Raw genomic sequence first — 18,293 nt, 5'->3', positions numbered from 1 at the left:
GACAAAAAAAAAACTTTATTCTTTGTAAATTTGTAAAATAAATACATAATATATTATTATCATGACACTCAGAATTTGAAATTAATATATTCAAATTTCACAAAAAAAAAAAAAAACAAAATTAATTTGTAGATAACTAGTAGGCACATCTGCACATCTTTATATAAAAAATGTACTCAAATTGAACTAAATTCTACATCTTAGTACTTAGTAGTTAGGTAAAAATTATGAAAAAACATTTTTAGTAGGTAATGGATAAATCAACCTGAAACACAAGTCTTGATTGTTTATTTAAAAACACTTCATTTTGAATTGTTATTTCAAATGTTTATTTTGATACATATTTATATATTTTGTACATACCTAAAATATAGCAGATCAAATAATTTATAAAATACTGCCAGAGACTTAATGTAATTTACAGTATATTGTAATTTATAATAATGAAAAATATTTTAATATTTGTGATTCATTTATTCAAAAAAATAAAATAAAGTTTTTAAAAATACTTTTCTTCCTTAGTTTTTCTATACAGTACAAGTGCAATACACCTACTTGTCAATCACAGATCTAATTATAGCCTATAAGGCTATAGCAAAGGTTCTTAAAGAACTCTTGTACAGGTCATATAATAAATGCATGTCATATACAATGTGGGCAGAAATATAATATTTAACTAAAAAATATAAATACTATTGTATATTTGTAAGTATAATTGATAATAGTTAATAATGTGATGTTCAGTATTATACACAAACTATCAACACAACACAAATATCTCAATAATTGCATGATAAAACAAGAGTTAAATTAAATTTATCAAAAATACGTGCTCTATAAAAATGTATCAATTAAACTAACTTATATTATAATCAAATAATTATTACAATCACAATAGGTACTAAATTATAATTTTTTTTTTAATATTATAGAAATATGACTGTGTTTCATACATTTCAGATGAACAAATAATAGCATAATCTGTACAATATTTCTAATACTATGATAAAGTGTAATTTATATCACAAAATTGAAAACGTGTCAAATATAAGATTTACATTCTTATTAAATACATTAATGTCAAGTAATAGAAAAAATAGATTAATGCTTTACTAAAATGAATATGGGCTATTAAGTGATTTAATCATGTTTTATGTTTAAGGGACCCTTAGCTCATTGGTGCATTGAATAATAAATAATTAATAAGTAATTATTCATGTGACCCGACATATAAAATTATATTTACTTGATAGTAATATGATTAAATCATAACCACGTGAACACATTGTCGGTAAAATTGCTACAATTTTACATTCACTGCATACTAATGTTATTGTACATACATAGCTTAAACTGTTGAAATTTTAATCACATAAAAACAATGTACATTAAAAAGATATTTACAACCAGAAATTAAAATAAGTGATTTTTATATCTCTGTGAAACAATTCTTGTGGGTGAATAAAGTGATAAAATTATCAAATGAATAAGCAATAAATAATTTATTCAACTTCAATAACACTTCTTTGAAAGTGTTCAACATGGTAATAGGATATTATTTTTTATATTATTGCATATTTTAGAATAAACAAGAGTCTTAAATTTTTGTTAATTATGAAGTACCTACCAAATTTTTTTGTTGACAAAAATAAAAGTTATTTGAAAGTTTAAAAGTTTCATTTTTAAGTTTTATAAAATTATCAATATGGCTAAATCTTATAAAAAAGTAAGACGATAAAAATAATGGTTATTGACAAATATGTTTTTATTATAAAATTTAAGATTTTTTATTGTATATTTGAGCAGTTTAATGAATTTATAATACAGCAATTTTAGTTGCATATATTATAAATTACTGTTGTTTTTTAGTGCACTTTCTGAAACTTAAAAATTTAAATCAAGTGAAAAGGTGAATTACATTAATTTACACAAATTTATATTTATATTAAAATTGCACGTTTGGAGACTGAATAGCATGCACATTTTCAATTTTATTTCATTGAGATTATTAAGTTTTCTAATAAATAGTTACTAGTTATTACAGATATAATAGATATAAAAATTTTAGTGTTATTTTATCAATACCATTGGAATTTAACATAATATGAATCAAAAAAAGATGACAAAGATGTGCCGGCTGTACTTTCGATAGATAGGCAGTTAGAAACAAATTATATTTATTTTATTATTATTTTATGTCAATAGGCAAGGCTGGATTTTGATGAGTTAAGTTACTTTTAAATAAGTTACATAGCAAATTACTTTTTATTTAGAAGTATGTTAGTAGAATATATGCTTCATTAAGAAAATTAAAATATATCAATTTAAATATTTAATCAATATCTTATACATGTTTGTATATTCTTTAGACGTTTAGACTATATTATTAATGGTTAATATTTATTACATTTGTATTCATTCATGGAATTACAACTGAGCTGAATAATATTTGATATTAAGACTTAAAAGTAGGCAATATGCCAATATATGAGTATTACAATTATATTATAATAATTAATTAGGTAATTGCAATTTAGTATAGGTAGTTGTGACCTATAGGTAAACAAATACATAAAAATAATTAATTTATTGGATTTTAATTGATTAAAGTATCTAAGTATATAATATTATGTACTTACAGCAAATCATTTTAATAAATACAATTATTTAAAACTGTAAGACCTCTATAAATTACTAAGTTATGTTAGCATTAAAAAAAGGTATACATTTTACTTTTATATGAAAAAACAAGGATACGTGTATATCATTCTACTGTACAGTAGGTTACAAGTGGGTTACTGCAATTAATAATATTAAATTTGAATTCAATGATATAACATCATTGTATAATATGAAAAACGATTCTGAATGGAGATGGTTTGTCAGTCTAGGACAGCGGTTCCCAACCTGGGGGTAAATACCCCCTAAGGGGTAAAAACACAATTTTTGGGGGGTGAAAGTTAAACTATTTATTTGTATTTTAAGTACTTATTATACATTTACACATGTGTATTATGACTGTAAATGAAATTGTATTAATATATATTTTGTTTTGTTTTTTTTTTTTACTCAATACTTTTTTTTGGGTCGGGGGTATTTGTTAATATCTAACTTGACTTATGGGTAATAGTCTCAAAAAGGTTAGGAACCGCTGGTCTAGGATATATGATACTATATTCATTATATTATTATTTGAAAAAAAAAAAAGATAGGTATAAAATAAATTCCAAATTAATCAATTTATGATGTGCCCAACTCATTTAGTTATTCATAATATATAAAATTTATAATAAAGTATTAATTTAAGTCATTAACAACATTAACTATTAAAATTAGAATAAAAAGTATACTATAGAAATTTCAAGTACCAATAAATAATATTTTTAAATTATAGCATTATTACTTAAATTTTTGTTCTTGGTTATTTAATATGTAATTTCATCCAAATTTGAACTGAAAAAAACTGTGTTCATATCATAGTTTTTAGATTTTTTTTTGTAGAATTAACTACTAGTGTAAAACTTTATTTTACATTTTCAATCCTTAGCTATTAAAGTTAAATGGTTTATACATTTTTAACAACTACAAGTAAAAATTAACTGTAAATTACAATTTTGTAAATTTTGTCAAAATTTGAACATTTTAAGCGGTTATAAAAAAAACATGCCAATGTATTTTTAATATTTTTTAACTACCACTGAAACAAAAATTAGGAGCCTTGTCTTAAATTTTGAAGCATTTTCACTTAACGAGTAAAATTTGTTTTCAGACATTTTTAGAAAAAAAAATGAACATTTCAAATGTTTATAAATAACTTAAAAAGATTTAAAATATGTAATTTCAAAATTGAATTAAATATAGAAATGCCAGTTTAAACATTCAGTGAAATTTCATGTATCTGCAGTAAATATTTTTAGAGGTTATACCAATATCTAAAATTGTTGTTCTCAAAAACCAATTTTGCTTAAAAATTCTCACTTCCTTAATTTTATTTTATTTAAAAACTCCATTCTAAAATCAATACATTTATTGTTCCGCTCAGAATCTAAAAGTAATTTAGAACTAAGTTAAGTTAGTAGTAGTAGTAGCTAGTAAGTCTTATTTTGTAATTAACTTGTAACTTCTACAAGTTAAAAAAAAAGAAAAGTAACTTATAACATTAAACTTAACTTAAATTTTTCTATATTCATTTAAGGAGTTTAAAAAGAATAGTGAACGTACCCAGCCTTGTGAATAGGTACTAAATATGCTATTAAATACAACTAAATTATTAGTTTTATACATTATTGTAAGTAAATATGTATTGATATTTTGAATATTTATAACAGATCAAAAATAAGCACGAGGGGTACTCAAAAGAAATAATTTGTTAATCTCTGTTTTGGATAATAGATTAAATCAATTATTTTAGCTTGACAGCTCTATTAAAACCATACATAAATCCTATTTATTTATGTTGGCAACCTGTAGGAAAAAAGGGTTACTTATTAGTAGTAACTAGGGCAGAGGACTTGAAGCATTTCCATATTTATTTAAACAAAAACGTTTCAAGCTTTTTTTACTCAGCTAGTTTTGAAATTTTATTTTGGATATAAATGCATATTTTGAGTAATTTTTGTTTTTAGGATATATTTTACACTTTTATAGGCAATTTTTCACTTTTAAAGACATATTTAACTTAAATCAAATTTTCCACACTGGCGTTTTTATTTCAAAAAATACAATCGAAATGTTAGGATAAAAAAATTGTTTATTTTTAATTTTTATTGTACCCATAATATGGTTTTTGCCTTTCCGCGGGCACACGTTTTTCCTAGAAGCACTTGCAGAGGGAAATGATTTTTATTAAACTATCCTAATTATTTTTTTTTCTTTTTAGTGACAGAAGAAGAAATATAAAATGAAGAAAAATGTATTTAGTTCATATGGCTATGGTACAATATATATTTAAATTATGTATTTTTTTTGATTTGTTTTACATGGTATTAATTTTATTAATAATTTTAAATAAATTCACTAAAAAAATTTTTAAGTGCATAAGTGCTGGCATATTTAGAGTTCCAAGTTCTATGCCCTAGTTATTACTATCCACCAATTTAAAATCAATTATTTATTATTTTTTTTGCAATGTTGATGACGTGCACAGATCAGGGTTAGCTAGTATAAAGTAAATAGGAATGGAAATATAATTTGAAATATCTAGACTGAAAAAATTGCTCTTTCCTAATTCTGCTCCTTTTAACATTTTAACTGTAGGTAGTTCAAAGATTTGATGCACAAAAATGAGGGCCTTATTCATAAAGTATTAAATAGAATTAATTTTAAATCAATAAATTTAAATATTATAATGTAACTTAAATACATCTTACTTTACTAAAATCTAAATGGCTATAGTCCACCCTCAATTAATTTATCTTATGCACTATTTGTCATCAAGTACAGCAAATGTTTTAAAAATGCAGAAAATAAAAACTATATAACTTAGGTGGATAAAAATGAATTAAATTAAATAAGACTACATATTTTAACCTACCATGAGCAACTTTCATTTAATATTTGATTTTCATTAATTTAGACAATTAATAACAATGAAACGTAATATTATATCATAACAATAATATAACTTTACAATATTATTATTATACTTAGGGTGGCCACCTTAAATGGACTTGTAATAATACTTGAGTTTTCTGGTTTGTTGCAATTAACATTGATTTACCAGGATTTAATAAATAACAAATGAAAAATGAAAGTAATTTATTAATTTATATTTAATGAATGAAGGGACTCACGATCAACTCAAAATAATTTTGTAGTTGACCTGTTGGCCACCCCTGGTCTATATAATAAATGAAAATTATGTGTTTGTTAGTTATCGTTAATCACAAGTTCTTTAAAATTTATTCTTATTCAATTATTAGTCTGAAATTTAGCTTAATAAAAATGATTAAACAATTTTCAATTGAATATATCATTTAAATTTTTCCTAAACAATGGTACTTGTTTGCTATTTCCTACCACCACACATTATAAAATTTGTCACCTACACAATTTATCTATCACTATAACATTTTTTTTTTATATTTATGTTACACAACTTTTAATTAAAAGTAAATAACCATAATAAAATGTATAAGATTAATAGTGATATAATTAATAAATAATATTCCAAATATTAAATATAAATAAACATTGAAAATTTGAATATTTCCTATAGAATGTTTTACGTGAAAAAGAAACCAGAAGGCTACAGACATAACTAAGAAACGAAATTTCCACCACATAAAAAGCAGAATTTTGGATGAGAAATATCATTGATATTTTTGTTGATATCAGAGCAACGGGAGATGGTATTTTGCGCCATTTTTATTACTTGTAATTTGCGCCACGAATAGGTACATTTAAGTACGTATGTAATTTGCGCCAAAATATAAAAATATAACATGTATTTTGCGCCACTAAAGAAAACTAAATAGAATATGTAATTTGCGCCACACTTTCAACTTTAATAGCAGTTGGAATTTACTAGCAGATAAATTTAGTGATATCGCATAGAATATACAATAATACGTACCGATGCGTACCGATGCGTCCGACGCGTGTCACATAATATCGTCTCAATATTGTCGAATTATTTTTAATTATGACTGATTTTTATATGTTTTATTAATTAACGACAATTTAGATGTTTAATATGCATGGAGTTTGATTTTTTATATACATTTATTTATAATTACGAGTTGAATATGACTGATTTTTATAATATGTTTTATTCAGGGGCGTCATTTGGGGGCGGCAGGGTGTGCAGTTGCACCCCTTACTTTTAGAATGTTACAATTGGCCTGCGCCTTGCTGAAGCCTAAAATAATGCGCGAGCCACGAATGCACAATCATTTTTATGATTAAAATCAAATTGTAATAACTGGTCTATAATGTATGGAAATAATTGAAGGCAGGATAATATACATATACGTATGTATATCTAATCTATTTTTATATGGCCTGGTTAAATTTCAAAATGGCCTGCTTGAAACTTCGCACACCCGAAAAAAAACCTGAAATGACGCCCCTGGTTTTATTACTTAACGATAATTTACATATTTAATAAACATGGAGTTATTTATATTATTATAATATAACTGGCGCAAATTACAATTTTAATAAGATGAACAATGGCGCAAATTACAATTTTAGTAGGTATACTCTAGGGAACAGATTACATAATTCCTTTTTATTTAATTTTATTAGGCGCAAATTACCAAAATACATTTTTGGATGTGGCGCAAATTACATATATTTTTTTTTTTTTTGGTTGATTTTGGCGCAAATTACATACGCCCAGAGCAACAAAAAAAGTTATTCAAGTTTAACCTAATCTAACCTGACATAAAGTTTACAAATGACAGAATGATAAATTGTAAGCAGTTAGGAGTATATAATCACAAACAAGTACCTAAACAATTAAAATTAAAAAAATTATTTTGATTTATAAATATACAAATTTGATTGAATGAAAAATAAGTGAACAATGAAATACTGCTTGAGGCCATCCAGGCAAAATATTAAAGCTCATGGTAGATTAAAATAAAAATTATAAGAAAAAAAGAAATGGCAAGAAAAAAATTGTTAATTTTGATGATAATGTGTATCTTATCAACTTCATCATTATTTTTTAATTTCATTGAGAAGTAGATGGTTTTTCTGTATCATATAAATATTTCTTATCTCCTTCTTCTTTGTGTTCATCGCGTTGTCTTTTTAAATTGTCAAGATACTCTTGTTGTGAAGTGGCCAACACTTTTGTTAGGATATCAAAGTCTTCCCATTTTGACATTCCTTAGTGATAAAGATAAATTTTAAGATAAAGTAATAATTTTTGCAATTAAAATATATTTACCAAAAAGATGTGGAGGTAATGTGACAAATGATTGATTTTCTATTTCTGAACGATCCTTACGAGGAGATAAATTAGGTGGGGTTTTAGGTCCTACTGAATATCTTTGAGGCGAAGTTCGAGATTGATATGATTTAATGATAGATGCAGAAGTGGCAGTTGATGTGGCTGATGACTCTTTATCATTCTGTAATTATTAAAAGTTATAATAATATAAGTATATTGTACATATTTTTGTTTTTTTTTTTTAGTATTAATTTTTAATATTAACCATAATCAACATTTAAATTTGAAAACTTACTTTATTTCGTTTTTCATTATCTTTTAAAAATTGTAAATAACTTTCACGTGCTATTTGTTCTTCAATTGTATCATTTGTGGCTTCCCAATCTGTAGCTCTGAGTTTATCTTCTAACATTGTCTGTACATATCAAAATTATATTATTATTGCATGACCATACAATAATGTAGAAACATAAGGCTTCTTCATGAAAAATAAATAAATATTTATAAGCATTTATTGAAAAAATCTTAGTAATTAATAACCATTATTTAAAACCATAAACACTTTAACAGTAATTAATTGAAATTACTATATAATTAGTTAAAATTAAATAAAAACTACCATAATGAAATAAACTATATATATATATTATTACAACTTTTAATATGCAAGACATTAATGCTAGGTCGCATAAATAATCATTAAAATATATTAATACTTTTTTTCATGCTTCTCAATTTATTACCTAATAGTAACACTAGTTAATGAATAATTATATATATTTTTTATTTGGACATTTTTGGCATAATTATTAGTTGCTAACAAGTACTGTCTATAGTATACATTTGAAATACTTATATTTAATGATGAGAATAATAGAACAATTAGTAATCGAAAAAAATATAATCAAATATTCGAATGATGATACGCGTGTATTGAATAAACTGAAATAGTTTTCAATGAATTAAATTTCATTATTGAATTATTTTGATTTTCATAAGCTAAACAGAATTACGAATCCATATTCAGGCACGGACTGGCTGGGATGCTCATCTACTCATCATCTCAGATACTCATCCCTCATCCCTTGTTCTAAAGTATATTTGATCTGATTTGTTTTTAATTTTATATTGTACAATTTTGTTTGAATGTTTCTTGTAACTTAGTACCGTTTTAAGTTTTTATGTATTTAATGATTTATTAAATTAAAATAAAATATTTTAATGTTTTATAAATAACTACATATTTTAAATTTGCCCCAAACAATTTTTTTTATTTGCCTTTTAAATTATATAGCATCCTTGCCATTTTTTTACCAGTCTGCGTCTAAACATACATATTATAATATTATTTATTATTATTTTTTAATAATTATAACATGCATATTGATATAATTAGGTAGGTACTATTACTCATCGGTACATTATTATTATAATTTTTTAATTTATTAAAATTTTTTATTATTTACAATAATTACAAACATTTTCAAAAACAAAATACGATAACTGTCGAAATTAACTGTTTTTATCTCACCCATAAAATGTATATAAAATACATATGTACCTATCGCTTATCTAGAGGATATTGCCGGAAAAATTTGGGAAACCTACTCAGACACAAAGAGATAATATTTATTACAATGTGCAAGTAGTCTATGCAAGTGTGGCGCCTGACAATTAAACTCGAAAATGGTTAATAGAGGGACGGATAATCTAGGTTCTACTGTATTTAGAAATGCCATATTTACATATTTAAACCGTAAACAAACTCCACTGGATTTTAGGAAAAACGACAAAAATACTTTTCTAGAATTATATATAGATTGCAAATGAAATACTTAAGTGTTCCCAGTTTCCCACAACATCTGTTCAATCAGAACACTTGTTTTCTAAGGCAAGTCAAATAACTAACAACTGTAGGAATAGACTTTACCCAAAAAACTTGAATTTTATTATTTTTTTAAACAGTAACACAAATATTGAATTTTAATTATAAAGTAAATTTGGTTTTATAACTTTTGTTTAATTTGCATATATTAATAATTGTAATACTATACATTTTAAATTTTAACATACAGTACAACATACTTATACAGGGTGATTTTTTTTATCATGAACCACTCATTATTTCAAAAAGTATCAATGTTTTTAAAAATATTTTTTTACAAAATTTTATGTTGTTAAAAAACGACGTTTTTATTAAAAAATTATGTTTTTAATATTTTTTATCCTTATATTTTTTTTAAGTTTTTTACTTTTTTGAATGACAACCTAGAGTTTTAATTTCATATTCCAAAGCAGAATATTTTTCTAAGTATTTTGATACGTAAAAATTGAATTTTGGACGAGTAGTTTATGAGTTATAAGTATTTAAAGTTTAGAGAAGTGTAGTAGTGGAAAAACATTTTGCGGGGTAACCCCGTACCACTCCACTCTACCAATCTAAACTTTAAATACTTATAACTCATAAACTACTCGTCCAAAATTCAATTTTTACGTATCAAAATACTTAGAAAAATATTCTGCTTTGGAATATGAAATTAAAACTCTAGGTTGTCATTCAAAAAAGTAAAAACTTAAAAAAAAATTATAAGGATAAAAAATATTTAAAAACATAATTTTTTCATAAAAACGTTGTTTTTTAACAACATGAAACTTTGTAAAAAAATATTTTCAAAAACATTGATATGAAAAACATATTATGGAAACATAATTAGTGGTTCATGATAAAAAAAATCACCCTGTATACATCACATAATACATAATAATATAATATTCATGTAAATCATTACTTTTTATTATTGTATTGATTTTTTAAATAGTCGAATCATTTGATTATTCCTATCACTACTTATATCTGTAAATTTTTATGTACAATATACCTGTTCTAACATGTAATCTTCACTTTGACGAACAGCATCAGTTAACAATTTTTTATCAGCTGAACCAGGGGAAAAACTTGGTAATCCTAATCCTATACCAATTGTTGCCTTATGTGGATCTACAATACTATTATAATGACTTCCTCTTTGATAAGATAATCTTATTGGTGGATTAGAAGACTCTGATATATTACCACTATTAAAAATGTTTATTGGTTCTAAAAAAATTAAAATAATATTTAAAACATAAATTTTAAAATTTTAAAGTTAAATTAATTTACCAATATCATAACAATAAACTTCAATTGGACGGTTATATAACTCAGACATAGCATGTATTTCAACATGGTTTCCATGAGTTCCTTCTAGTCTTTTTCGAGCAATATATGTATTGAAATCTTCAGTAACATACTGCATATAGTAATCTTTATTGCTTGACTAAAAAATATTTAACATTAATTAGATATAGTTTTTAAGTACAATTAAATGTATGTTAAACAAATAGGAGATATAGATTTTAATTGAATTTAAAAACTGAATTCAAGAGATTAAAAATAATTGAAGATGACTAATTTAATTTCTTAATCAAGCAGAATATTTATGATAAAAAATCTCATGGTGATGAAATTTTCAAAAATAAAATTGAAATTATACAATCAGTATGAAAAATACAAAAAATTAAATTCAAAAGAATTTAATTAATTTAATACAACAAAATCAATAAATAAGTAAAACATATTTGTTCAACTATACAAATTACTCACAACATAATCCATGCATTGTTTGCGAACTATATCGTGCATATCTTGGTCACCATATAATTGATCTGATACAGCTCTAAAAAGACATGCACCATCATCTTTCATTTGTTTTAAAATAAGATCACATTTTTTCAACTTTTTCTCAAAAATACGATCTTGCTGAAATTTATAAAATGTATGTTGTTAAGTATTCACAAATTAAACCGTCACTAAATTTTGATTGAAAATTTAGAGAAAACATTCACACAGAAACCTTTAGGACATTTTTATAATTAAGTAAGACTATACTAAATGTAATTTTACAACTTATGCGGGAATATTATAGTAGATACCTAACTCTGCATAAATAATTAATTTGGTTTATGGTAATAATGTTTAATGTGTAAATCAAAAATATATATATGTAAAATATATTTAAGTATTCATAATCCATAATATAAATATATTATAACTAAATATAGAACATAATTAATGCTTGTAAATAAGTTATATTTATTTCTATTTAAAATATTAAATTAATTTATAATTACTTCAGCCCATTCCATATCATTAAATTGCTTTGGAATTTCGCCGTATTCATCTTCACTATTATATCCACATTTATCTGAACTACAGTGACCATTCAAGTCAGTGGCTCCACACTGACAAGTACCAGAAATTTGAGATGATCTATTGTCTCTATCACGTCCTTTACTATTTCTTGTATTTCTTAAAATTGTAAACAACTTATTAAAACAACACTTAAGAAAGAAGGTATTGTGGATATTAAATATTATAATCAGGTACAATAATTTAAGCTATAAACATGCAATAATGGACAAGATATGCAATACAAATATTTTTCACAACATAGAACTTTCTTGTTTTACATAAATATGTACTACTGAAATAAAAGTACCTGTGAGGACTACGGTGAATCCTGCGTTTGGCTTGTTTTGAACCTAAAACATTTTCAATATTTTCTACGGACCATCTTTGTGGAGACTTGATTCGATCATCTAATGTGTTTATCTAAAATATAAAAAAGTTAATTAGTAATAAATTAATTTACAAATTTTTTAACTATTTAAGAATAAATATATGTTGTAATTTAGTGCAGGAACCTGGCAAACTGCTCGAACTTTGTTCATAATTATTAGTGCAATAATTAATTGTGGTTTCAAAAAAAAAGTTTACAACTTTGTTTGTTTAGTATACTTAATTTTTATTTATATTATTTACTATTGCCTGAAGTGGCTACACTATTGCAATTTATAACACATCAGTATCTGATCTTTATAGGAGTTCTCAAAACAAAGTTATATTTATATAAGACTTATTAGGAGTACTTAATTTGAGTGGGAATACAGATAGGTGGGGTCCATATTTTTTTTTAAGCATATCCCTGCTATTCTTTTGAATGCTAGGAACACAACATTTAGTAGTGAACTAGTAAACTGTAAATTTTTCTGATACAAAATATAATAGCTTTAATTTTTTTACATTGTACCTATACTTTGTTCAAAATAAGAAACGCCTGCGGTGGCAACCAAATTGCATCAGGAGGCGGTCAGGCAACAACCCCCTTGTCACCTAACCCAGTCAACTATAAGTGTTGTACTGCCATGCCCATGCACAGTAGCTGGCCGCCGCAAGCGTTTCTTATTTTAAATAGAGAACACAAATATTATATTATACTATAATTTATATAAAATACTACATTTATATGATGGGGCTGAAACGCTCGCACTATGTAGTTTAAGAATTTAAAACCGATTTAATTTCAAACTATTTCAACGCCATCATATGTAATTTCTCATCATTAAATGTAGTAACTAACAATTAAAATATTAATTGTTAAAATTTCTTATAACTATAAAATACATAATACAGCAATAAGAAATTGTATTATGCAAGATAGTTCATATCAATATTTATAGTCATTGTTTTAATGCATAATTTATTATTAATTGACTAATTTTATGTTTTTTTTTTTCAAAATAATTCATAAATATAAATGATTTTCTACTTTATTAAATAAATATCTGTAGAAAAAATTTATTTGTTTTGGCGCGGTTGTTGCTAGAGGAAGGCGTGGAGACAAAGCCCCCACAGTAATGCGACAGTTTTGTGTGAAATGGTTGTACATCAAACATCCGCAGAGTTCCCCTCCCGGTTCCCCTTCTAAATTTTTTCCAAATCAAGCATAGCGTATTACTATAGTCTATACAATATAACTGTTAATTTTTAATTATCTATTATTGTAAGCCAATATTAAAATTCAAAACTATTTTTCAATTTAAAATAAATGTACTTGTACTTACCATTTTTTATATTATACAATGTGATATAAAATATAAATAATGAAATGAAAGTATACATATTATATGTTACAAAATGGCATAAAATAGAAAAATTATATAAATAACTATAAAGCAAAAATCTAGAAAGTAGGTAAATACTAAATACATTTCTGTCAGTAGATGATTCATTAACAAAATGTAAGCTAATAAACTAATAAGTAGAGTGTGGATTTATATGCGTTAAAAACCAATCAAATATGCTCTAAAAATCTAAAATATGTAAAGCATATAAGCACTAAAATGTTGAAATATACATGAAAAATAAATTAGAACAAAATTTTTTAAATTATAGAACCCTACCATGAATATTTTTCTACATATTTTTCTGAAATAATGTTCATGATGAATAACCCTAATCAATATTTTCTAATCTTGGTATAAGTATGTTATTTCACCGATTATTGATCTAAGGCAGTGGTTCTTAACCAGTATTCCGCGGAACACAGATTTTCCATAGACTTGGTATAATTGAGTATAATTGCTCCATCATAATTTTAAAATCAGTGGGAAAAGATTCAAAAAATAAGTTTCATTGTTTAAACACTGACTTTTATGGTGTATCTACAAGATATGTAGCGGTTTTTTTTAATAACAAAATTGATACATTTCTAAACAAAAACATAATATTGGAGTTGATAAAGTAAACAATATTGCAATAATCTCGGCAATAACTATTTAAATGTTAAAAGAAAATGACTGTAAAATTCTCCCTCGCTTGGTTTGAGAGGAAAGCTTTCTAATAGTACCAGAGGCATCAAAGAAATTAAAACGGCAATTTTCATCTAAATACTCCAGTCTATATATTTTAATTTTATAATTATAATATATTATAAAATTTTAAAGATGTATAACATTTGTTGTATTTTACGGCTATGTTCTGGGAAAATCTTATAAAAAGTTAAGTGTTCCGTAATTTGAAAAAAGTTAAGAACCACTGATCTAAGGTCTAAGAGTTTTGGGAAAATAGTTTATACATATTAATTTATTTTGATATTAATTGTAATTATAAAAAAAATATAATATTTTTTTCTTATAGTTTTTACAATAGTATATAATATTTAAAAATTTTCTAAAAAAAACATTAAAATATACACCAAAAATTAAATATACAATTAAAATCGTAAAAAAAGCCTTTAAATAAAAAAAAAAATGAATATGTAAATGTTAAAATACGCAAAACTATATTATAGGTACTTCATTCTTTAAATTTTTATGCCATAAATCAAATGTTATGCTCACTTAGAATATCATACAATAAATTAAAATAAATATGCAAATGAATATAAGCCCCCATTCTACTTATAAAGTATATTATGTAGGTATAATCCAAGCTAAGTAGATAAATAAATAAAAATAGTAGTAGGTAGGTTCTTACTGCTTACATGCACATGTAAAGAGTTTTAAGTACCAATAACAATATGGGAAATTAGCTATATATAACTGAATAGTTTCAATAAAATACAATTAAGTACTTAATTTCAAATCAATTTAATAACATAATTGTTCATAAAAATAAATCAGCAGTGTATAAAAAAATTCATGCAGCTTATTTTTTCTTGATAATTATTTATTATTTAATAAAGTTCCTATATGAATTTTACACTTTAAAAATAGTCCAAAAAATTTTAGATATAATTTTCTTAAAGGCATTATAAAAATATTTACAAAACCACAAATAAGTTATCAACTTTTGAATTTTAAAATCAAATAGAAATGTGATTTGTTTCAAGAATGTATGTGCCAACCAAATCTAACCATAACCTTCTAGTTCTAAATATATTTTTACAAAATTGAAAAAACCTGAACTTAATTGTATGCAACTAAATTTGAGTATCACAATGTTTTTAATATTAAAGTACCTACTATTCAAAATTTGTCTATACTACCTATTTGTTTTTTTTCACATCTTTTTATACATACAATGTAGGTACCTTTTTTAATCTGACTGCCTATGATAACTAACTAATGGAGCTAAATTAAAATATAAATTCAGTAGGTACGGTAATACCTATTAGACAAACCATTTTATTTTGTTACTAAGCAGAAAAATGAATTTCTCATCAATATAACTCCTCAAATTATTGTTTACCTGAGAATGAGCTTGGGTTGTAGAAAGAGGTAAGGCATGACTGTGTGCACTCGACGAAGGTTCACATTCTTCTGATAGAGCTTGAGCCTTTTTTTTCGATAAAACCGTCATGTTGAAATCAATATAGGTATATAATATATTGGTAAAAAAAATAATGAAAAAACACTCAATCAATTGACGGGAAAAAATTAACAATTTCGAATATTAAAACCGTGGTGAACTTGACTAGGTAAGTGACGGAGTGTCGAGATTGGATAACAAATAGATACGCAATTCAAAACAATAAAATATGTTAATCTAAAACGATTACAATATTAATATATTAATATATTGCGATGACTACCGACTGTTGAACGACACACAAATAATGTTAAACGTAGGTGGTACTAATACGGCCATGTAGTATGTCGTATGTGTATTGTGCAAATAATAATATATTGTAGTGAATACATTAAAATAATATTTTTTTTTACTTATTTGTGTTCGAAGAGAACTGATAATCCCAGTTGATAAAAAATATTGTGTGTGGACTGATAAGGTCGACGGTGACATGATAACAGACCATTTCCATGGACGTCAAATGAATGGTCAGCTGGTGACGAGGGGCAAGTGATATACCCATGTTCATTGTTCACTGTTCGGTCTATTGTTCGTATTAATCGTAACCACATAATGGGTATTATGTGATAGACGGAAACGACGCTCGTTTGCACCAAAGGGCAAAGAGTAATATTAGTTATTACCAATTACTATATTACCCTATGGCCTATGGTGTGTTGGTGTGTATGCATACTTCCGCTTTTAAGTGACCTTCGGCCTTCGCTCTTACTTGTCTATGGTATTACACACAGTGTGGTTTGCGCAGAGCTGCCGTTGACAATCGATTGTATCGCTCACGGTGGTCCGTGACGCACTTTTCATGGTTCCCCTGATTTTTGTCGTTACCTATAAATCCGCCTAGACGCGGTTACTGGTTATGAATTCACGTTGCGCCGCCCGGCCACTGTTGTAGTGTATAGTAACTACTAAGTACTAACTAGTAAGTTGTGGGCTGACTGGGCTGGGCTGTAATAGTAGTGTAGTTGCTGGCCGATGGTCCCGACTTCCCGAGGCGCATCCGGTAGTCGGTACAAACCAAGTTGTTGGGTATTATAACGGGTTTAACTTTGTTGTTATCCATCGGATTTTGATGAATTTTTCTTTTAAATATTCCTATTTCCTAGACTCCAGGATGCAATAGGGCATAGGCTATGTTTTGTTCAAATTATTATTTAATATATTTATTAACTTTTTAATAAATTTACATAATTATGTATAATTTCCGTGATTAATCGTGATAGTATCTGCCATCTGGTATAAATAAGGTGACCATATATTTTTTTATTCAGAACGGGACAAAAAAAATTCAAATTATTATTATTTTTATTATAACAAACTTTTTTAAATGTATTAATCATTAGAAAAATTATGTAATGTTTTATTTATAGAATACAAACAAATTTAATTTATTTTACATTTATTAATAAGTAACTTATTTTTATAATAAACAAAATTTTTTCATTTAAGAATAATTTATAAAGAAAAATTATTTACTTGTATATTTTTCACTCGAACAAATTTGTTTTAATAATTCTGGCGATGACTTTAGGAAAGAATAAAATTCAGGGCACGGCATTTGAAAGTTAACTTTTGTTAACAACATTGATTTTACAACTGGAACTTGCATCTGTGTTTTTAGTTTTATCGGCTGTCCATAAGTTGTTTATCAGTGAAAAAATTCGTTCGACTGGTGCATTCGAGGCAAGCATAGAACATACTCAACAATCTTGCCAAAAATTATGTGATTTAAATTATTGTCTCGGAAGTGCTGGAGCACTTGTATCCAACTACAATGCTCCGTATATTTATTCGAAGAATCTGAATTTTCAGCTCCTCTACTTTTAGTAATTTTGTTCTGGTGCTAATATCATGGCGATTATATTATATTAGATAAATCTAAGTTAAAAGTTTATGTTCACTATTTTTTTAACATTTAAAAATCTACTGTGAGTATTATAGATGTATTATAAATTATTATTTGCCCTGTATTACGCTAAATATCTATCAAATTACCAAATTAGAATTTTAATGACTGACTTTATTTTTTTTTTCAAAAATTCAAAAATTAACTTTTGAAAATTTGAAAAAAATATTATATTAACCTTTTAAAAAAAAATATATATATATATATACTCGTATATCAATTAGTAAAGATTGAACTAAAAAAGTTTGAGAATGTTTAATTTTTGTTTTCATGAAAATAATATTTTTTCCCAAAATTAC

General features: G+C 25.1%; 1 protein-coding gene across 1 annotated transcript; it reads right to left on the bottom strand.

Annotated features, from left to right (window-relative positions):
• Positions 1-305: 305 nt before the first annotated feature.
• LOC107161586 (OTU domain-containing protein 5-like) lies at positions 306-16,905 on the bottom strand. The gene is made up of 9 exons (XM_015508053.2): positions 15,972-16,905; positions 12,439-12,551; positions 12,071-12,248; positions 11,544-11,699; positions 11,061-11,217; positions 10,780-10,997; positions 8,196-8,315; positions 7,898-8,081; positions 306-7,836 (listed from the first exon to the last, which is right to left on the bottom strand). Exons 1-9 carry the CDS (start codon positions 16,080-16,082, stop codon positions 7,679-7,681), a joined length of 1,395 nt encoding a protein of 464 aa, XP_015363539.1. The 5' UTR covers positions 16,083-16,905; the 3' UTR covers positions 306-7,678.
• Positions 16,906-18,293: the final 1,388 nt, after the last annotated feature.

This window comes from Diuraphis noxia, unplaced genomic scaffold (assembly GCF_037042655.1).
Source record: "Diuraphis noxia isolate RWA-SAM2 unplaced genomic scaffold, SU_Dnox_SAM2 contig0001, whole genome shotgun sequence".
Classification (NCBI taxonomy): Eukaryota; Metazoa; Arthropoda; class Insecta; order Hemiptera; family Aphididae; genus Diuraphis; species Diuraphis noxia.
This window is presented reverse-complemented; position numbering and strand designations above follow the sequence as displayed.

Coding starts and splice junctions, on each gene's coding strand:
- LOC107161586 (XM_015508053.2), bottom strand. CDS start 16,082: ATGACGGTTTTATCGAAAAAAAAGGCTCAAGCTCTATCAGAAGAATGT. Junction 12,552..15,971: donor CAACCCAAGCTCATTCTCAG/GTAAACAATAAT, acceptor TTTATATTTTAG/ATAAACACATTAGATGATCG. Junction 8,082..8,195: donor ATAATGAAAAACGAAATAAA/GTAAGTTTTCAA, acceptor TAATAATTACAG/AATGATAAAGAGTCATCAGC.